At 51.2% G+C, this 21757-nt stretch overlaps 2 protein-coding genes across 29 annotated transcripts in view; both read left to right on the plus strand.

Annotated features, from left to right (window-relative positions):
* LOC127395210 (adenosine 5'-monophosphoramidase HINT1-like) overlaps positions 1 to 3563 on the plus strand; it is a 29279-nt gene extending 25716 nt beyond the window's left edge. Inside the window, exons 4-5 of one of the 2 annotated variants that reach the window (XM_051641836.1) lie at positions 2455 to 2559; positions 3210 to 3563. In XM_051641836.1, coding sequence (XP_051497796.1) covers positions 2455 to 2559; positions 3210 to 3374 — 270 coding nt within the window. In that variant the 3' untranslated portion in view covers positions 3375 to 3563. The remainder of the gene's footprint in view (positions 1 to 2454; positions 2560 to 3209) is intronic. The other variant, XM_051641837.1, reaches the window with a different exon arrangement.
* The window catches only part of LOC127395203 (adenosine 5'-monophosphoramidase HINT1-like), a 213788-nt gene that overhangs the window by 14124 nt on the left and 177907 nt on the right, over positions 1 to 21757 (plus strand). For 8 of the 27 annotated variants that reach the window (XM_051641795.1, XM_051641806.1, XM_051641807.1 and 5 more), the window contains exon 1: positions 20448 to 20571. The exons of 5 other annotated variants lie outside the window; for them this stretch is intronic. The gene's annotated coding sequence lies outside the window, so the exon portion shown is untranslated. Of the gene's footprint in view, positions 1 to 815; positions 940 to 1294; positions 1465 to 18774; positions 19008 to 19194; positions 19312 to 19438; positions 19592 to 20447; positions 20572 to 20956; positions 21099 to 21484; positions 21506 to 21757 lie in introns of those variants that run through there. 14 more of the 27 variants (XM_051641797.1, XM_051641810.1, XR_007891742.1 and 11 more) reach the window with 12 other exon arrangements.

A 21757-nucleotide genomic window follows, 5' to 3' on the forward strand; every position in this document is an offset into this window, starting at 1 on the left:
GACTCGTGTTGGAGTTTTAGAAAGCAGGCGTTCTTTATTGCAGCGCTGGACGCATGAGGAATAGCTTCCAAAGTCATGCATAGATTCCCATTTCGCAACGTTACGTTTATGTAGACCTTTTTATCACAGTTCTCAGGAGAAAAGCAAAATCTTTTAAAGTTGATTGCGATGTTTACGTTTTCTTCTCGCGTGCGCAGTAGATGGTTAAAAACCTCTCTAGGAAGGATTTGATGGTCTCTGGTGCCCCTTTGTGGCTATTAGAGGAGCAGTTTTCTAGTGACCTTTAGTGGAACCCGCACACTTTGCTTCCAAATATGGACATTATTCCGTGAAGGGGCCAAGTTTTGCAGCTGGGTGTCACGAGTTTTACCAATATCTCGGTCCCGTGAGCCGGGTATACTGGGCCAGACGAATTATCGATACCCGTTGGTGCCATTTCTCTGCCACTTCTCATAACAAGTCTGGGGCCCTATCGCTCTCCCAGGGACACAGGAACAAAACTTCACAAAACATAACTTCGGAGCTAGTAATCGTCTATAAGCAATAGTCTAATCTTATGAGAAAGATTCACTTCAGTAAGTTTCCAAAAAGGCCTAGTTCTACTTTAACACTTCTATTCAACACTTTTATCGAAATCAACATAAAAGGCTCTATAGGTGTCATTAGCACCGGGTCGACGGGGGCGGAACCGCCAAGGGGGCGGGGACAAGCGGAAACGACAGGCGAGACAGCCAATCGACACGCGGGATCGGCCGGCGGCCCAAGGGGCGCCGCGGAGGGCCTGGCCGAGGGGAGGAAGCGCGGGGGCGAGGACGGGCGTCGGCGTGGCTGACGAGATTCCTGGGGCGCGGGCTGCCCGGCCGGGTGGCGCCACTACTGCCTTCGGAAAGATCATCGGCAAGGCGCTTCCCCGCCAGCGTCATCTACGAGGACGAGGAGGTAGCCGCGGCTTTGCTCTGTGCGCGGTTCCTCTTCCCTTCCTCTCCCCCTCCCCCCGCGCTCAGCAGGCGCCCTGAGCCGAGGACCCGTTGCGCGTGCCCGGCAGGGCGGGTGGCGGCGTTGCCGCGGGAGCCAGGGCGGGCGGGCAACGGACGGGGCCTCTCTGGGTTGTGGCGCTCTCTACTGCACCATCCCTAAAACATCGCGCTTTTTCGGTGCTCCCCCACTCCGTCTCCGCCTGCCGCGGCGCGTAGTGGGTTGCTGGTGCTGTCCGGCTCGCCTCTGTTCCCAAGCCCCGCCGTGTCGTGCGCGCGCGCGCGTAGAGGAGGGCCTCTGACGGCAACGCACTTGGTGGCAGCCGCAGACGTTTGCCGCGTGATATCTCTTTGGCACTGCAAGTCGTGCAAAGTTTGCTGCCGGGGGGTGGGAGTGGTCCTGCCTCGTGTAGGGTGATAGTCTCGAAACCTTAGAAGAAGCACACGCAGTCAGTCTCCTCGGGGATTCCAGGTGTATGTACATACCTAGGTAGGTAGGTAGGTAGGTAAACGGCGAACGTCTGAGGAGTGACCGTAACGAGTTGGCTCTGCATAGGAGAAATGTAGGTCTTGATGTGCCTCGTGATAGTGTCATAGAGATTTCACAGCTCTGCTGTGCTAGGCTTTGGTTCTGAGCCCCCACACTGAATTATTAAAGCAAAGGGTTACAGCTTTTGCTATATTGTTCTTAAAAAAAAATAGATAAATCTAGAAACGGGTTATCCTGCAGGCTGCAAAAGGTTCCCAGCCCCTGTTTCTGTGGTGAAGTGGGACCGTGATACCAGCATGCTTGCGAGGTTCACGGATGCTGGCGCACCACAGCGTGCTAGGAACTAGAGTGAGCTGCTTGGACTGGGGGAGGGAAGGTCGGCCGTTACCTACACGCTGTTAACTTTCGGTTAGTATCCTGTATAATTTTTAAATTAAAATGCTGAAGGCTAACAGTTGGGGAGGTCTTCTGCTTTTGAAGGTAGGGTTTACATGCGACGTAGAAGACGGACTTTTACTAGGCACGTGCCGGCTTCCTGTGATTATGCTTTTGTTCGATACTTGAGCTCCCTGTACCGTGGGAAACGAATGGCCGCTGATCTTCCCCTTTACTAAATTCTTTGCCGGTTCAGTTAGGCCGTTTGTCTCCTCTCCTGCCTCTGCGTGGACCGCGTTGAACAGAGAAACCGCTTAGGAAATGACCAACCCAAATGAAAACCTACTGGGGGTCGCTAATCTGAAGTACTGGCCCGTCTCCTTGCCCCCATCATCTTGCGTGCTGAATCCCACTTCTGGAGGGGGCTCTGTAAATGTGTTGTGTTCTGCGTGTAGAAAGTATTCATATCGCGTAAGAAAAGTCATCGTTTGGGCTTGCCTTTAGGGCGTCTGGTAATCTGCTGCTGTACGAGTTCAGCGGGGCATATTGATTTGCTTGAGTTACATTACCTTTCTCTGAAGCCAATTACGTTTTAACTGTTTGCTCTTCCTCCAGTGCCTTGCCTTCCGTGGTCTTTCACCCCAAGCTCCGACGCGTTTCCTAGTCATGCCTAAGGAGCCAATTATCAGGTTATCGGAAGCGGAAGATTCTGGTGAATCTGTAAGTACTGTGAAGCTTTCTGTACACTAAACTCTACCTGTAATTAGTTGCTAATTTGCTAGACTCTTTCCCACCCCCCCTTTTCCTCTTGATAGGGCACAGTAGGCTATTTTGGGTTTTCTGGCGCTATAACCCTTTGCCTCTAGCTTGTCACGGACTTGAGCTTTTTGACTCAAAGCAGTGATATAAAGCAATGGGTACGTACTTCAGGTGCAAAATGCGGTGTTGTTTTGGAGCCCAGTCCGATGCCTGTTGTCGTGGTTTTAGAGTAAGAGTAGTAGTAGTTGTTGCAATACGGAGAAGAGGGCTTGGGGTTTTTGGCAGGTGGGGGCTTTAACCCAGAGACAAACTTAGCTTCTCTGGCTGTTTTGTAGTCCGTTAGCGTCTAGCTTGGAAAAAAATTGCATAGCTCTTTTTTTCTCTATAGTAGTGTGCATGATCGGTCTTTGTAGCTTTGCTTGGAAAACGTCGGTTGCAGGCGGACGGACGGTAATTTGAAGCGCAGTGGTTGAATTGCTAGGAATTGGCTAACTGGTTTCTCCGGGTGGTTCCCTGCTCCCATTCCTTCCCTTCCCGCCCTCTCCCCTCTTTGTGTGTGGTGTTTTGGTTTATGTTATTTTTTATTTATGGTTTTGTGCTTCCTTCTCCAGCTTCTTGGGCCTTTCAAGATTGTTGGCAAGAAGCGTGCTGCTCGCCTGGGCCTGACCGATGGATTCCGGACGGTTGTGGATGAAGGGCCTGAGGGTGGGCAATCTGTCTATCGCCAACATCTACGTATTCCGGGTGGCCGTCTGTTGGGCTGGCCGCCTGGCTAAGATTTTTGCACCACGAGAGTTGCTGCACGTGTACAAACGGCCACCGAATGGATTTTGTCTGTTGCCCGTCAGTCTAGCCACTGTTGATGTCTGATTGTTTGTGTGTGTGTGTGTGTGTGGCGTGTCTGTGGAAGGTAATGAAAGCTTTGAGCGGCAGTTGCACAATAAAGCTTTACCATGGGGATATCATCTCTGTCTTGGCGTGTCTTACTGAGGGAAATAGTTCTGCAAGTTAAACTGGTGCCTCCCTGGAGTGTAAGTATGTGGCATGTTTCAGTCTGTTAACGGTGTTAACAGATTTGCCCAGTCATTGGAAGCGTGATGCTGGAGCCGCTTAGCAGTCTCCTGCATCTTGTAGGAAGCAAACTCTGAGCTTTTCGTGAGTGGTACGCAAACGTACGTAAAGCCGGTGTGTAGGCTGCTGCTAAAACCTTGGAAACTACTGTATGTGACGCTACTCGGCGTGCCGTGCAAGGGTGGTTTTGGCACAGCGCAATGTGCTGGAAGCATCCAAGTCCTGTTGGAGCACTTTATCAATGGCTGTGCGATAAGGCCCTGTTGATAATCCCTTTTCTGGCAAGGAGGGCTATGGTAGTGTCCCGTACGGGGCAAGAGAGCATCGAGATGTGTATGTACAGAACCAAGATTCATTGTAAATCGCAAAGGATCCCAAAGATGAGACTATAAAGGCATACATCGGATTACATGAGCGTTGGGATATTAGGGTAGCAAAACAGGGTATTAGGATAACAAGACAAGAAGGTACCTTAATAATAAAATACACAACCAAATAGTCAACTATTACACAAAGGCTAATTGTTTGAGTGTGTCATCGTTTGACTCAGGTCCGACAACAATGCTCTCGATCCCCTCCCCCCCCCCCACCCAGTCAGGAAAGGAGAGAGAGAAAAGGAGAGAGACTTGGCTGGATTGAAAACTAAACTACACAGCTTTAATTAAAACACTAATGAAGCACACAAGAAAATATATACAATTATATACAGATATATATTCAGATATGGGCAAAAGCCTCTCGCCTCCCCCACCCCCAACAACTCCCACAGCACTCCCCTGAACTGGCAAGAGTCCCGAGAAATCCCGGAGCCGCTGCTGGAGAAAGCGGAGAGTTATGAGGGTCAGGAGAGCTCGAGCCTAAGGGTCGGCGGTGACGGATGAGCAGAGTCCTCCCCGGACGCCGGCCATGGAAGGAAGAGAGCGGCGAGAAGAAGGAGGAAGCTGTCTTCTAAGATCTCTGTCCTTCCTCTGAGCTTACGTAGATATATGGAATGGAATATCTTTGGCCAATTTTGCTGTCTGTCTAACTCAGCCTCCCACGGGGGGGTCAGAGATCTCCCCATAGTGTCTGAGCCGGCGGAGTGAAGGTGTAACCTTGAAGCCTCAGTAGTTAGAAAAACATTCCACTGTCTTATCAGCCTAGCAGAACACACAGTTGCTAGTTACAAGAAAGCTTACTGAAGGAAAAAAAAATCAGTGAAAAGAAAAATTGGCTTAATCCTGGCTCAAGCCAGGACATTCCACCCCTTATTCCATACCATATATTACATACAGGCTCTATACATTACCAGCTGTCAAATTAAGGATTCTCTCCCAAAGTCAGATTACCTTGAGGTACATATTGTACTTCACCATCCTCCATCATCACACACCAGGTATGTCCAGGTCCCTGAGCAAAAGCAATACCCCTGACAGGTTTACCTTTGCCTGAAGCAGGATAGACCCAAACACTTTTACCCAGCAGGTTCCTTTCACATACCACAGGGACTTTATCCCCATCTGTAGTATGCAAAAGGTCCGACTGGGCAGGACCAGCCCGATTGATGGATCCCCTGGTATTAACTAACCAGGTGGCCTTTGCCAAATTTTTATCCCAGTTTTTGAAAGTTCCACCGCTCAATGCCTTTAGGGTAGCCTTCAACAGACCATTGTACCTTTCAACTTTCCCTGAGGCCTGTGCATAGTATGGGATATGGTAGATCCATTCAATACCATGCTCTTTAGCCCAATCAGTAACAAGACTGTTCTTGAAATGAGTCCCATTGTCTGACTCAATTCTCTCTGGAGTACCATGTCTCCACAAAATTTTCTTCTCAAGACCCAGAATAGTATTCCTGGCTGTGGCATGAGGCACAGGATATGTCTCCAACCATCCTGTACTTGTTTCCACCATTGTAAGCACATAGCGCTTACCCTGGCGGCTCTGAGGAAGTGTGATGTAGTCAATTTGCCAGGCCTCTCCAAATCTGTACTTTGACCACCTCCCCTCATACCACAAAGGTTTCAACCGTTTTGCCTGCTTAATTGCAGCACATGTCTCACAGTCATGGATCACCTGTGCAATAGTGTCCATGGTTAAGTCCACTCCTCGGTCACGAGCCCATTTGTATGTTGCATCTCTGCCCTGATGACCTGAAGCATCATGGGCCCACCGAGCCAGAAAAAGCTCACCCTTGTGTTCCCAGTCTAAGTCTACTTGGAACACTTGGGCAGCCTCATCCGCTCGTTGGTTGTGTCGATGTTCCTCAGTGGCTCGACTCAGAGGCACATGTGCATCCACATGACGCACTTTTACCTCCAGTTTTTCTATCCGAGCTGCAATGTCTTTCCACAGGTCAGCAACCCAAATAGGTTTACCCTTTCGCTGCCAGTTATTCTGCTGCCACTGTTTTAGCCAACCCCACAAGGCATTTGCTGCCATCCACGAGTCAGTGTAGAGGTAGAGTCTCGGCCACCCCTCTCGCTCAGCAATGTCCAAAGCCAGCTGGATGGCTTTGACCTCTGCAAACTGACTTGATTCACCTTCTCCTTCAGCTGCTTGTGCAACCAGTCGTGTAGGACTCCACACGGCAGCTTTCCACTTCCGGTGGTTCCCTACAAGACGACAGGAGCCATCGGTGAAAAGAGCAAGTTGTTTCTCAGTCTCTGGTAGATGATCATATGGTGGAGCTTCTTGAGCTCGTCTCACCACTTCTTGTGGTGGCATTCCAAAGTGGGTGCCTTCTGGCCAGTTTGTAATTGCTTCCACAATACCTGGACGATTAGGTTTCCCTATTCGGGCTCTTTGGGTGATCAAAGCAGTCCATTTACTCCAAGTCACATCGGTGGCATGATGGACAGGAGAAAGGTTATTCTCGAACATGAATCTCAGCACCGGTAGTCTGGGCGCCAGAAAGAGCTGTGCTTCAGTGCCAATCACTTCTGAAGCGGCTCTAACTCCTTCATATGCTGCAAGTATCTCCTTCTCAGTTGTTGTGTAGTTGGCCTCGGAACCTCTGTAGCTCCGGCTCCAGAATCCCAGGGGTCGACCTCGAGTTTCCCCTGGTGCTTTCTGCCAGAGGCTCCAGTTGGGACCATTGTGTCCGGCTGCAGTGTAGAGCACGTTCTTGATGTCTGGCCCTGTTCGAACTGGGCCAAGGGCCATTGCCTGCGCAATCTCCTTCTTGATCTGCTCAAAAGCTTTCTGTTGGTCAGGACCCCATTTGAAATCATTCTTCTTTCTGGTCACCTCATAGAGAGGTTTCACAATTTCACTGTAACATGGAATATGCATTCTCCAGAAACCAACAGTCCCTAAAAAGGTTTGAGTGTCCTTTTTAGTTGATGGTGGGGCCATAGCTGTTACTTTGTTGATCACATCCATTGGGATCTGGCGACGACCATCTTGCCACTTGATTCCCAGGAACTGGATCTCTCGCGAAGGTCCCTTGACCTTGCTTCTTTTTACAGCAAAACCAGCATCCAGAAGAATTTGGATGATCTTTTTACCTTTCTCAAAAACTTCTTCTGATGTGTCACCCCACACAATGATGTCATCAATATACTGCAGGTGTTCTGGAGCTCCACCCTTCTCCAGTGCAGCATGGATCAGTCCATGGCAAATGGTTGAGCTGTGTTTCCACCCCTGGGGCAGTCGATTCCAGGTGTACTGGACTCCCCTCCAGGTGAAAGCAAACTGTGGCCTGCACTCTGGTGCTATGGGAATAGAGAAGAATGCATGAGCAATGTCAATAGTGGCATACCACCTAGCTGCTTTTGACTCCAACTCATACTGAAGCTCTAGCATGTCTGGTACAGCAGCACTAAGTGGTGGTGTCACCTCATTCAGGCCACGATAGTCCACTGTCAGCCTCCACTCGCCATCAGGCTTTCGCACTGGCCAGATAGGACTATTGAAGGGTGAATGAGTCTTGCTAATCACACCTTGGCTTTCCAATTGCCGAATCAGCTTATGAATGGGGATCACAGAGTCTCTGTTGGTGCGATACTGTCGTCTATGCACTGTTGAAGTGGCAATTGGCACCTGTTGGTCTTCAACCTCCAGCAACCCTACTACAGAAGGGTCATCTGAAAGGCCAGACAAAGTACGCAGCTGTTCAGTGTCCTCAGTCTCTACAGCTGCTATACCAAAGGCCCACCGGTACCCTTTCGGGTCACGGAAGTATCCTTTCTTGAGATAGTCTATGCCAAGGATGCACGGAGCACCTGGGCCAGTCACTATAGGGTGCATTTGCCACTCCTTACCAGTGAGGCTCACACCGGCCTCCACAACAGTCAGTTGTTGAGAACCTCCTGTCACTCCAGAGATAGTGACAGGGTTTGTCCCTTTATGATTCGATGGCATTAGAGTGCACTGTGCACCAGTGTCCACCAAAGCTTTATATCTTTGTGGTTCTGATGTGCCAGGCCACCGAATCCACACAGTCCAATAAACTCGGTTGTCCCTCTCCTCCTCCTGGCTGGAGGCAGGGCATCCCTAGGGTTGAGCACTAGAGCTCGATGAACCATCCTGGTTGTTGACTGGTGCGACCTTCCTCTTGGAAGAACCATCTCCTGGCTTTGTTCTGTTTAGAAGCTCTTGCACACGTAACTGGAGCATATCAGTGGGTTTCTTGTCCCAGACTCTCATGTCCTCTCTAAAGTGATTTTTCAAGAGAGACCACAGGTGGCGTCGCAGTGAGTCCTGTCTTCCTTGCTGCTGTCTCGTAGCAGGACGTCTCTTCTTAATGGCTGCAACACGTGACCAGTTGTCTCTAGGAAGAGTCTGGGGTTTACTTCCATTTGGCATCTTATACTTCCTGTCAACCATTTTCTTAACGGCTGAGGTTTGGAAGTAAAGGGAATCAGAGAGGATGTCTCCATACTGTCGTGCTTTAACAGTTACCTCACGTACAGTTGGTCTTTCGTAACCTTCAAAACATCCCATGAAGGAGAATATATGGGCATGCGCTGCTGGTACAGCCTGAACAAACTTCCGGAACATTTGTGTGTCACACTCAACATCATCAGGATCTGTGATTCCATCGTTATTATAGATCACTTCTCGCACAGCAATCTCTCTCAAGTAGGTGATGGCTTTCTCGAGAGTGGGTGTTCTGCTTCGGCGCCATCCGATGTCACCCTTGTGGGGATATCTCTCTCTCACAGCTGAAAGAAGTCGGTCCCACAGGGTAGTAGTTCCTGTCTTACTACTAAGTGCTCTGTCAATACCAGCATCTCTGGCCAGGGATCCCAACTGCTTGGCTTCTCTCTCATCCACATTGTAGGTCTCAGCACCACTATCAAAGCATCGGAGCAGCCAAGGAAGGATTCCCTCACCATCAATGCGGGTGAAGTCCTTTCTCATGAGGCGCAGTTCTTTCATAGAGAAAGGGTGGGCAAGGTCATCGTCGTCATCTGATTGAGGAGGACCTGCTGTTCTTTTATTTGCTTGAGAGTGGCTTGGTTTTTTATCTATCTGAGAGTGGTCTGGTTTTTTATCTGTCTGAGAGGTACCTGCTCCATCATCTGATTTAGAATCCTTCCCTTCCTCACCGTCAGCCTCTGTCTGAGAGGCACCTGCTCCATCAACTGTATTAGGATCCTCTTCTTCCTCACCCTCACCTTCTGCTGCTTCAAGGAACTCTGGATATCTCAGACGGGAGCGGGTGAAAAGGGCGGAGCGCTTTGCCTTGCTCTTAGTCACAGGGTTAACTAGCTTCATTCGCGATGGATCAGGCTTCTTCTTTGTAGAAGCAGTTGTTTTTGTAGCAGCAGGAGTGGTGGTATTGGCAGCAGTGGTGTTGGCAGCAGCAGTGGCAGCAACATTGCCTGTGGGGGAATGGCAGTGAGCAGAACAACATCTGGCCCTACGCATCCACAATATATTATAAACATTCAGCAAAAACATCCCCACTGCAACCATACTATTCACATCAAGAGCTGGGAGATTCAGCTTGAGAGAATATGGAGAGGTAAAATTGAACCAGCTATTGCTGTTACCAACATGGACCGTTCTATTCACTTTAGGAGTTGTACCAGTAGGACTAGCAGTGTAACCGTACACATACAGTGACCCCATAGAGAACAGTATCATCATCCCTAGGATCACTAGGCTGGTAATGATACGGTTGATGGTATCAGTCGGTAGAGCATGGGACTCTTAATCCCAGGGTCGTGGGTTCGAGCCCCACGTTGGGCGCCAATTAAATTGTTGTCATCGTTTGACTCAGGTCCGACAACAATGCTCTCGATCCCCTCCCCCCCCCCCACCCAGTCAGGAAAGGAGAGAGAGAAAAGGAGAGAGACTTGGCTGGATTGAAAACTAAACTACACAGCTTTAATTAAAACACTAATGAATCACACAAGAAAATATATACAATTATATACAGATATATATTCAGATATGGGCAAAAGCCTCTCGCCTCCCCCACCCCCAACAACTCCCACAGCACTCCCCTGAACTGGCAAGAGTCCCGAGAAATCCCGGAGCCGCTGCTGGAGAAAGCGGAGAGTTATGAGGGTCAGGAGAGCTCGAGCCTAAGGGTCGGCGGTGACGGATGAGCAGAGTCCTCCCCGGACGCCGGCCATGGAAGGAAGAGAGCGGCGAGAAGAAGGAGGAAGCTGTCTTCTAAGATCTCTGTCCTTCCTTTGAGCTTACGTAGATATATGGAATGGAATATCTTTGGCCAATTTTGCTGTCTGTCTAACTCAGCCTCCCACGGGGGGGTCAGAGATCTCCCCATAGTGTCTGAGCCGGCGGAGTGAAGGTGTAACCTTGAAGCCTCAGTAGTTAGAAAAACATTCCACTGTCTTATCAGCCTAGCAGAACACACAGTTGCTAGTTACAAGAAAGCTTACTGAAGGAAAAAAAAATCAGTGAAAAGAAAAATTGGCTTAATCCTGGCTCAAGCCAGGACAGAGTGCTAGCAACTTCCTCGTGAATAGGTCGTATGCTAGATCTAGAACAATGATTGAAGTAATACCTATAGGCAATGTGATAATACACTGACTGCAGTCTTTTATGTTTACAAGGATCCTAACGTCTTAAAGTTCCAAAGCTTAAAACTCAAAACTGTCTTAAATGTTTAAAATTAGCGAAGAAGATGCGATTAAGAACGCATAGATAGGGATTTGATACTCCTTACCCTTTCTTTGGCTACGGCCAGGTGTCCCTTTCTCTCAACCTCTCGAGGAGTAACTGCTTGAGCAGGCGTCCCCACTGGAGGGGAGAAGATCCAGTACGCCTTCTAAGAAAAATGTACAGGAATCTCCCCGACCAAAGATGGGACTAGGCTTTTATAGAATAAAGGGATTGGCTGCTGCCACTTAACTGGTTAGCCATACCTCAAAAATCCTCTACTGGAGAACAAAAGGGGAAACAAAGGAAAAACCAAGAAAGCCTTTTCCCTCATTAAGCAAATTCTTGTGTTTATCTATCTCTCCCTTCTTTTTTTGGTTTCTGTTTGGCCTCGCTGGAGCCAAGCTGGGCTCTGTGTTCTTCAACACCGGAGAGCAGCTGGCACCACAGATATCAACTTGGCCTTCTATTGGTGCTTTGGAGATTGATACCAGCTCAGAGTTTACTATGCCCTTTGCTTTCTGTGGAAACTCCAGCTCCAGGCTAAGGGCAGTGAAGCTGAGAAACAGAGAGTGTGAGACTGACAGACAAAGAGCAATTGACTCACAAGGGGAAACCGAGGTAGGCCCAGCTTCCTGCTGCAGGTAGGAGAAAGCAGGTGGTCTGAATGGCAGCTGTGGTGCCTCCATAGCACAGTGGACTATGTCTCTTGTCAATTTGGGTCGGCTGTCCTGGTTCTGTCCCCTTCCACCCTCTTGCCCGCCCCCAGCTTCCTGGACTTTGGGGGTGGGGTGGTTGGAGAGAGAGCCTCCAAGCTGTGGGAGCACTGCTCAGCAGTAGCTAAAACACTGGTGTGTCTTCAACACCCTTCTAGCTACAACTACAAAGCACAGCACTACGAGGGCTGCTATGGAGAAAGTTAACTCCGTCCCAGCCGGACCCAAACCAAAACCGCATGGCAGGGAGACGGCAAACTTCACCTTTCTTTAACAGCTATTAAAAGAGGCTGCTGGGCATGAGGACGCAGGGCAATCCTTCATTGCCCTTGACCACTATGTTACTGGGGCACCTGTGGGAAGCTGTTCTTCCCCACATAAGTCTAAACAAAATGCCTTTTAAGCCAGCGAAGGCCTTCTGCTGATTATTTCCAGCTAACGGACTAAAACAGACTTGCTTCTCAAGGACAACTGAAACCAGAACAACAGATGTGGTACGGGACAGAAAGGATGGGCGACAAGTCATACTTTGCCCCCGGTAGTCACTGCCCTAACTTGGGCCTCATGGACGCTCATTGGCTCTGGACAGTGACACTGGCTGGACAGGTGGGTCACGGGGGTATAAAAGGCGGCGAGGGCAGTAGGTGCCCCCCCCCCCCCCCCAGGCCTGTTCGGACGCTTTCTGCGTGGGACACCCCCCCTTGCTGCGGATACTGGTGCTGGGACTCTGCCTGCCTGCTTACCCGCCTGCCCGCCCCGGGTCGAGCCTGGGCCTAAGCGGTGAGCGTGCTGGGGTCCTGACCCCTGGGGTCGGGGCCGGTGCCCCCCCCCCCCCGTTTTGCTGCCGGTTGCCGGGGAAACAAACAGCCGCTGCACCCGCTGCCGAGCCGCGAGAGGCTGCCCCTCCGACACCACGGACTTCGGACCCTGCCGTCGCTGCCTGGCGAAAAGGGGCGCCACCAACCGCCGCTGCCTCTAGGAAAGGAGCCGTCGGGGACAAGCCGCCGGAAGGTAACATCACCACACACGCACACACACACTCCTCTCCTCATACTCGCACACACAGCTCGACCTCTCAAGGAGGACTGACGTCGGGCTTCCTCCCTCATCCCTTTGGTCCTCAACCCTCTCTCGGAGAGACGCCTTAAAAGCACAGTACCTTTTGCATTACCTCCCTAAAGGACACTTTCTTACTGTGTAAATATATATGTCCCTGATAGCCATTTACGTTTACATCTTCCCTAAACATCATCCCTCAGTTTGTGTTAACCCTTAATAAAACGATTAAGTCGTGTAGTAAACATTGGTCTTAGAAGCAATTTGTGAGCGTGGTGGGGGTGTGCACTCTAACTACCTGTCGCGGGCCGGTATTGGGGGGCTACCGGCTGTCAGGATGTTTCCGCGACTTCCCCCCCCCAATGTGGAGAGGTTTGTGAATGAGACCGAGGGTCACACGTGGCGTTCGCCTCTCACAGAGGAACGGCCACTGCGGGACCGTATCTTAGAGGGTAGATTAGAATACCCTCCCACCATGCTCACAAATTGCTACTGAGACCAATGTTTAGTTTACGAATTAATCGGTTTATTAAGGGTCTACACAAATTAAGGGATCAAGGTTCAGGAGAGGTTGTCTAGGTGTATATTGGAAAAGGGATTCAAAGGTACTATGGTCTTATTAAAGGCACACTCCGAGGATGAGTGTAAAATCAATGGAGTGAAAGGGTAGGAGTTGAGCCCGGCAGGAAAGTTAGAGTGTGCGTGTGTGTGTGTGTATTTACCCTCCTTCCGTAGCGCGTGGTTCCCAGGATGCGGCTGGCAGGCGATCCGTGGGGGGGCCGGCTTCCCGGTAGCCAGGGCGACCCCTCCCAGCAGCAGCAGCTGCGGCAAGCACGGCCTTAGTCCCGAAGTAGGTGGCGAATGCAGGCTGGGCAAGCTCCTACTTTGGTCCGGTTTCGTTTAGGCTGGGCAGGCAGGGTCTCCGGGGAGCGGGCACGGTCCCCGCGGAGCGGGCACAGGCGGCCCCCCCCCCTTTTCCGCTTCTCCGGGCAGCGGTCGCGGGGCAGCCCCCCCTTCCCTCTCGGCTCCTCCGGACAGCGAGGCTGGCGTTCCAGGCAGGTCCAGGTACTGCTCTGTTATAGGCAGTCTTTAACCTATTGTCCATTTTTCTGCCAGTTATCATAACCCTTGTGCTCTTTTCTTGCTGTGGAGTTATCTGGTAGAGCGAGAGGCCTGTTCCATTCTGTCCTTGGCTAAATCAGTAAAAAGGCGCCACTCTTGCTTTGCTGGCTTGAAAGGCATTTTGTTTAGTCTTATGTGGGGGGAGAGCAGATGGACCGTTCCCCACACTACCACTCTAAAATACGGTCCCGCAGTGGCTGTTCCTCTGTGAGAGGCGAGCGCCACGTGTGAGCCCTCGGTCTTATTCAAAAACCCCTCCACATCGGGGGGGGGGGGCAAGTCGCGAAAGCATCCTGGCAGCCGGTAGCCCCCAATACCGGCTCGCGACAGCATCTGAGACAGCCACTGGGAGGCATCTTCATCTTATCCCATGTATATATATATCTCTATTTCTAACCCCCCTGCTATAAGCAGGGACTCCTACCACTAGACCAGGTTGCACAAAACCTCATCCAACCTGCCCTTCACAGAATCACCCACACAGAATCACCAAGGCTGGAAAAGACCTTTAAGATCATCAAGTCCAGCCTATGCCCTAACACCACCACATCGGCTAGACCATGGCACTAAGTGCCACATCCAGCCTTTCCTTGAACACATCCAGGGACGGTGCTTCCACCACTTCCCTGGGAAGCGCGTTCCAATGTCTAATCACCCTCTCCGTGAGGAAGTACTTCCTAATATCCAACCTAAACCTCCCCTGGAGCAGCTTGAGACCACGCCCTCTTGTCTTGGTGCTAGTTGCCTGGAAAAAGAGCCCAGCCCCCACCTGACTACAACCTCCCTTCAGGTAGTTGTAGAGAGAGATAAGGTCCCCCTTGAGTCTCCTCTTCTCCAGGCTAAACAACCCCAGCTCCCTCAGCACCCTAGGATGAATCCCATCCGGACCCATGGACTTGTTGGGATCTAAGTGGCACAACAGGTCCCTAACTACTTCCTCCTGGGATTCTGCTCCCCATGCCTGTCTACCGACTCAGGAGCCCAGTTGTCCTGAGAGTAGCTATTCTTTTTGTTAAAGACTGAGGCAAAGAAGGTGTTAAGTACCTCAGCCTTTTCCTTGTCCTCCCTTACTAAGTTCCCCCCCTCATCCAATAAGGAATGAAGATTTTCCCTGACCCTCCTTTTGTTATTAATGTATTTATAAAAGCTTTTTTTATTATCCTTTACAGAGATGGCTAGTTTAAGTTCTAGCTGAGCTTTTGCATCTCTAATTCTCTTTCTACGTGCCCTTACAATATCCTTGAATACTTCCTGATTCACCTGCCCCTTTTTCCAAAGTCGGTACACTCTTTTTTTATTTCTGAGTTCTTGTGATAGTTCCTCGCTCAACCAGGCCGGTCTTCTTCCCCGCCGGCTCCTTTTTCGGCACATAGGGACAGCCTGCCCCTGCGCCTTCATCATTTCATTCTTAAAGTAAGCCCAGCCTTCCTGGGCTCCTTTGTTTTTGAGAGCTATTTCCCAAGGGACTCTCCCAACCAGCGTCCTGAAGAGACCAAAGTCAGCCCTCTGGAAGTCCAAGGTAGAGGTTTTGCTGACGACCCTCCTAACGTCACCACATATGGAAAAGCCCATCATATCATGGTCGCTGCGCCCAAGATGACCTCCAACCACTACATCTTCCGCCAGCCCTTCCCTGTTTGTAAACAGTAGGTCCAGCATGGCACTACCCCTGGTGGGTTCACTTACCTGCTGTAGCAGGAAGTTCTCTTCCATACATTCCAGAAACCTCCTGGATTGGCCCCTTTCTGCTGTGTTGTACTTCCAGCAGACATCTGGTAAGTTGAAGTCCCCCACAAGAACAAGGGGGGGGACACATCAACAACCTCCCTGGGTAACCTATTCCAGTACCTCACCACCCTTGTAGTGAAGAATTTCTTCCTAATATCTATCCTAAATCTCCCCTCTCTCAGTTTAAAACCATTACCCCTTGTCCTATCGCTATCTTCTCTGATGAAAAGCCCCTCCCCAGCTTTCCTGTAGGCCCCTTTCAAGTACTGGAAGGCCGCTATAAGGTCTCCCCGGAGCCTTCTCTTCTCTAGGCTGAACAGCCCCAATTTTCTTAGCCTGTCTTCATAGCAGAGGTGCTCCAGGCTTTTGATCATCTTGGCGGCCCTTCTCTGGACCCTCTCCAACAGGAACCTTGTTATTTACGTTCATAGAATCATAGAACTATTCAGGTTGGAAAAGACCCTTGGGATCACCGAGTCCAACCATCATCCCTACTCTACAAAGTTCTCCCCTAAACCATAGCCACCAACACCACATCCAAACGACCCTTAAACGCATCCAGGGATGGTGACTCAACCACCTCCCTGGGCAGCCTATTCCGGTGTCTAACCACTCTTTCTGTGAAACATTTTTTCCTAATGTCCGCTCTAAACCTACCCTGTTGCAGCTTGAAGCCATTCCCTCTTGTTCTGTCGCTAATTACCTGTGAGAAGAGACCAGCAGCAACCTCTCTACAATGACCTTTCAGGTAGTTGTAGAGACTGATGAGGTCTCCCCTCAGCCTCCTCTTTCTCAAACTAAACATTCCCAGCTCCTTCAAGCGTTCTTCATAACATTTATTCTCTAGGCCCTTCACCAGCTTCGTTGCCCTCCTCTGTACTCGCTCCGGCACCTCGATATCTCTCTTGAATTGAGGTGCCTAAAACTGGACGCAATACTCCAGGTGTGGCCTCACCAGTGCTGAGTACAGGGGGACAATCACCCCTCTACTTCTGCTGGTCACGCTATTTCTAATACAAGCCAGGATGCCGTTGGCTTTCCTGGCCACCTGGGCACACTGCTGGCTCATATTCAGCCGCTTGTCAATTAGAATCCCTAGGTCCTTTTCTGCCAGACACTTTCCAGCCACACTTCCCCAAGCCTGTAGCATTGCATGGGGTTGTTGTGGCCCAAGGTGCAGGACCCGGCACTTGGCCTTGTTGACGCCCGTACCATTAACATTAGCCCAACAAACTAATCTATCCAAGTCTCTCTGTAGAGCCTCCCTATCCTCATGCAGATCAACACTCCCGCCTAGCTTGGTGTCATCTGCAAACTTACTGATAATACGCTCTATGTCCTTATCGAGATCATCAATAAAGATGTTAAACAGAAACGGTCCCAACACTGAGCCCTGAGGAACACCACTTGTGACCGGCCGCCAGCTGGATTTGACTCCACTGACCACCACTCTTTGGGCCCGACTGTCCAGCCAGTGCTTGATCCAACATATCGTATGCTCATCCGGGCCACGAGCAGCCAGTTTTTTTATGAGAGTTCTATGGGGAACCATGTCAAATGCTTTTTGGAGGTCCAGATAGACAATATGCACAGCCTTTCCCTCGTCCAATAGTCGGGTCATCAGGTTATAAAAGGACATCAGGTTCGTCAGGCAGGACCTGCCTTGCATAAGCCCATGCTGACTGGGCCTGATCCCCTGGTTATCCTCTATATGTCTTCTAATAACACTCAAGGGGATACATTGTACATTGTTATTTAATAAGGGCATCTTACTTCTGAATTATTTCTCTGATATATCCCTCGACTTACTTTTCCGGAACCCTTGTCCCTTAATTTGGCTTTTCCCCTAATAAACCGGTTCGTTCGGAAATTTAAATATTGGTGTCAGTAATAGTTTGTGAGCGTGGTGAGGGCGGTATCTTAGCTTCCACTCTAAAATACAGTCCAGCAGTGGCTGTTCCTCTGTGAGAGGCGACCGCCACGCGTAACCCTCGGTCCCTTTTAAATCAAACCTCTCAATAAGGGAGGGAGTCGCGTAAACTTCCTGACTTCCGGCGGCCTGCTACTGACATCGGACCGCGACAAGCCTTCTTCACCAGCTTGGCTAGCCTACAGCCAAAGATGCTCTTTCCCTTTTCCGACAGGTGGACCCCATCAGCCCCAGCAGACCAGGTTTGTCAAAGCTGGTCCCATGATCCAGGTAGCTATAGCACCAGTTGCGTAGCCAGCTGTTGATCTGCTGGATCCAATTGGCCCTATCCCTTTCCCTCTGACTGCTAGGATTGATGAAAATACCACCTGTGCTCCACAGTTCTTAACTGCTGCTCCCAGGGCCCTGTAATCCTTTTTAATATTCTTAACACTGCTGGTGGCTGCATCCATGGTCCCCACATGAAACACCAAGAGCGGGTAATAGACGAACGAGTCTAGGAAGCCTCTCAGTGACGTCCCTGGTGCACGCACGCGATAGACAGCAAACCTCTCTAAAGAGCTGGTCTGGTCTGGTCTGCAAACGGGTGCCTCTGTGCCTCTGAGAAGAGAATCACCCACCACTATCACCCGTTGCTTTTTCTTGGTCGCGCTGGTGGTTATACTTGGAGCAGATCGAGCCACCTTATTCTGTTCCAGCACTGGTGGAGGGTCGCTGAAAAAGGGCCTTTTTCTGCACTCTCTGGAGAACTCTCTGTATGGAAGACGGTGAGGTGATTTGAGAAAGCCAACGTGGCTTCACCAAGGGCAAATCGTGCCCAACTACTCTAGTGGCCTTCTACGATGGAGTGATCGCATCAGCGGACAAGGGAAGAGCCTCAGTCTTTACTAGCAAGACCAGACTTCAGGAGCCCCGTACCCTGGAGACCAGGGGGGAAAGTCTGGAGCAAGGTGGAAGAGGATCTGGTAAGGGAATACTTAAGCAAACGTACATAAGTCCACGGGCCCTGATGGGATGCACGCATGAGCGCTGGGGGAGCAGCAGATGTCATTGTGAAGCCACTCTTGATAATCTTTGATCCATCGTGGCGACTGGGGGAGGTGCGTGAGGACTGGAGGAATGCAAGTGTCACCCCTCTCTTTGAGAAGGGCAAGAAAGAGGACGCAGGGAACTACAGGCCGGTCAGCCTCACCTCGTTTCCTGCAAAAGCGATGGAGCAGCTGATCCTGGAAACCACTTCCAGGCACGTGAAGGACAAGACGGTCATCAGGAGTAGTCATTGTGGCTGAGCAGCTGGGCCCAGAGGGTGGTGATTAGTGGCACGGAGTCTAGTTGAAGGCCAGTAACTAACGGTCCGATCCTGTTCAACATGGTAATTAACGATCTGGATGACGGGTAGACAGACTGTGCCCTCAGCGAGTTTGCTGATGATACAAAAGCGGGAGGAGTGGCTGATACACCAGAGGGTAGTGCTGCCATCCAGAGGGACCTGGACGGGCTGGAGAAGTGGGCAGGCAGGAGCCTCGTGCGGTTCAACGTGGGGAAAGTGCAAAGTCCCGCACCCGGGGAGGATCAACCCCACGCGCCAGTATGTGCTGGAGGCTGCCGGAAAGCAGCTTTGCAGAAAAAGGACGTGGGGGGGGGCTCCTGCCGGAGACCAAGGTGAACCTGAGCCGACAACGTGCCCTTGCCACAAAGGCGGATAAGGATATCCTTAGCCCGATACAGTTGTGTAGACCAATCAAATGGCTCCCTATCCCCGGGGCTGCAGGGCACCACAGACCACCCTTGGGCAGCTTTGGGGGCACCGCCTATTTTTCTAAAAGCCTCCTACCCAGCTTAGCGCAAATCCTATCTTGATCTGCCCTGTAGCCCTCGAGCTGAACGCACGCTTTGTATTTTATTTTCTCCCAGGAGGCGTGCAGCTTGGAAACGTCTGCAGCTTGGAAACGTCTGCGACGGAAGCGGGGCTTTCAGGGAAAGGGTTAGAGCAACTTCTGTTGGTTCTGCGAAATGTTCTGAAAAGGTAAGGTAAGTTAAGGCCTGCCCTGCCCTGGCAAAAGCAGTCTTTCGACTGGAGGGAGCAGCACCAAAAAGCCACAAGCACGCTTGGGGTGGACTCGATGCGGCAACAAATAACAACGAATAGTACTTCTAGCTGCAACAGCCTCTTCCGGGACCTCGTTGCCCGCCCCCAGGCTGGCAGCACTACACGACGCAGATCCCTCCGCGGACTCGCCAACGTCTTCTCCCTCCGCCCCCAGGTCGGATCCCTCCGCGCCCCGAGGGCACGCAAACTCCCTGAGCCCCGGTAAGTGTTACCGCAAAATCCGTCCGAAGAAAACTCTCGAAGACTCGTGTTGGAGTTTTAGAAAGCAGGCGTTCTTTATTGCAGCGCTGGACGCATGAGGAATAGCTTCCAAAGTCATGCATAGATTCCCATTTCGCAACGTTACGTTTATGTAGACCTTTTTATCACAGTTCTCAGGAGAAAAGCAAAATCTTTTAAAGTTGATTGCGATGTTTACGTTTTCTTCTCGCGTGCGCAGTAGATGGTTAAAAACCTCTCTAGGAAGGATTTGATGGTCTCTGGTGCCCCTTTGTGGCTATTAGAGGAGCAGTTTTCTAGTGACCTTTAGTGGAACCCGCACACTTTGCTTCCAAATATGGACATTATTCCGTGAAGGGGCCAAGTTTTGCAGCTGGGTGTCACGAGTTTTACCAATATCTCGGTCCCGTGAGCCGGGTATACTGGGCCAGACGAATTATCGATACCCGTTGGTGCCATTTCTCTGCCACTTCTCATAACAAGTCTGGGGCCCTATCGCTCTCCCAGGGACACAGGAACAAAACTTCACAAAACATAACTTCGGAGCTAGTAATCGTCTATAAGCAATAGTCTAATCTTGTGAGAAAGATTCACTTCAGTAAGTTTCCAAAAAGGCCTAGTTCTACTTTAACACTTCTATTCAACACTTTTATCGAAATCAACATAAAAGGCTCTATAGGTGTCATTAGCACCGGGTCGACGGGGGCGGAACCGCCAAGGGGGCGGGGACAAGCGGAAACGACAGGCGAGACAGCCAATCGAGACGCGGGATCGGCCGGCGGCCCAAGGGGCGCCGCGGAGGGCCTGGCCGAGGGGAGGAAGCGCGGGGGCGAGGACGGGCGTCGGCGTGGCTGACGAGATTCCTGGGGCGCGGGCTGCCCGGCCGGGTGGCGCCACTACTGCCTTCGGAAAGATCATCGGCAAGGCGCTTCCCCGCCAGCGTCATCTACGAGGACGAGGAGGTAGCCGCGGCTTTGCTCTGTGCGCGGTTCCTCTTCCCTTCCTCTCCCCCTCCCCCCGCGCTCAGCAGGCGCCCTGAGCCGAGGACCCGTTGCGCGTGCCCGGCAGGGCGGGTGGCGGCGTTGCCGCGGGAGCCAGGGCGGGCGGGCAACGGACGGGGCCTCTCTGGGTTGTGGCGCTCTCTACTGCACCATCCCTAAAACATCGCGCTTTTTCGGTGCTCCCCCACTCCGTCTCCGCCTGCCGCGGCGCGTAGTGGGTTGCTGGTGCTGTCCGGCTCGCCTCTGTTCCCAAGCCCCGCCGTGTCGTGCGCGCGCGCGCGCGTAGAGGAGGGCCTCTGACGGCAACGCACTTGGTGGCAGCCGCAGACGTTTGCCGCGTGATATCTCTTTGGCACTGCAAGTCGTGCAAAGTTTGCTGCCGGGGGGTGGGAGTGGTCCTGCCTCGTGTAGGGTGATAGTCTCGAAACCTTAGAAGAAGCACACGCAGTCAATCTCCTCGGGGATTCCAGGTGTATGTACATACCTAGGTAGGTAGGTAGGTAGGTAAACGGCGAACGTCTGAGGAGTGACCGTAACGAGTTGGCTCTGCATAGGAGAAATGTAGGTCTTGATGTGCCTCGTGATAGTGTCATAGAGATTTCACAGCTCTGCTGTGCTAGGCTTTGGTTCTGAGCCCCCACACTGAATTATTAAAGCAAAGGGTTACAGCTTTTGCTATATTGTTCTTAAAATAAATAAATAAATCTAGAAACGGGTTATCCTGCAGGCTGCAAAAGCTTCCCAGCCCCTGTTTCTGTGGTGAAGTGGGACCGTGATACCAGCATGCTTGCGAGGTTCACGGATGCTGGCGCACCACAGCACGCTAGGAACTAGAGTGAGCTGCTTGGACTGGGGGAGGGAAGGTCGGCCGTTACCTACACGCTGTTAACTTTCGGTTAGTATCCTGTATAATTTTTAAATTAAAATGCTGAAGGCTAACAGTTGGGGAGGTCTTCTGCTTTTGAAGGTAGGGTTTACGTGCGACGTAGAAGACGGACTTTTACTAGGCACGTGCCGGCTTCCTGTGATTATGCTTTTGTTCGATACTTGAGCTCCCTGTACCGTGGGAAACGAATGGCCGCTGATCTTCCCCTTTACTAAATTCTTTGCCGGTTCAGTTAGGCCGTTTGTCTCCTCTCCTGCCTCT

This window comes from Apus apus, chromosome W, assembly GCF_020740795.1.
Source record: "Apus apus isolate bApuApu2 chromosome W, bApuApu2.pri.cur, whole genome shotgun sequence".
NCBI lineage: Eukaryota > Metazoa > Chordata > Aves > Apodiformes > Apodidae > Apus > Apus apus.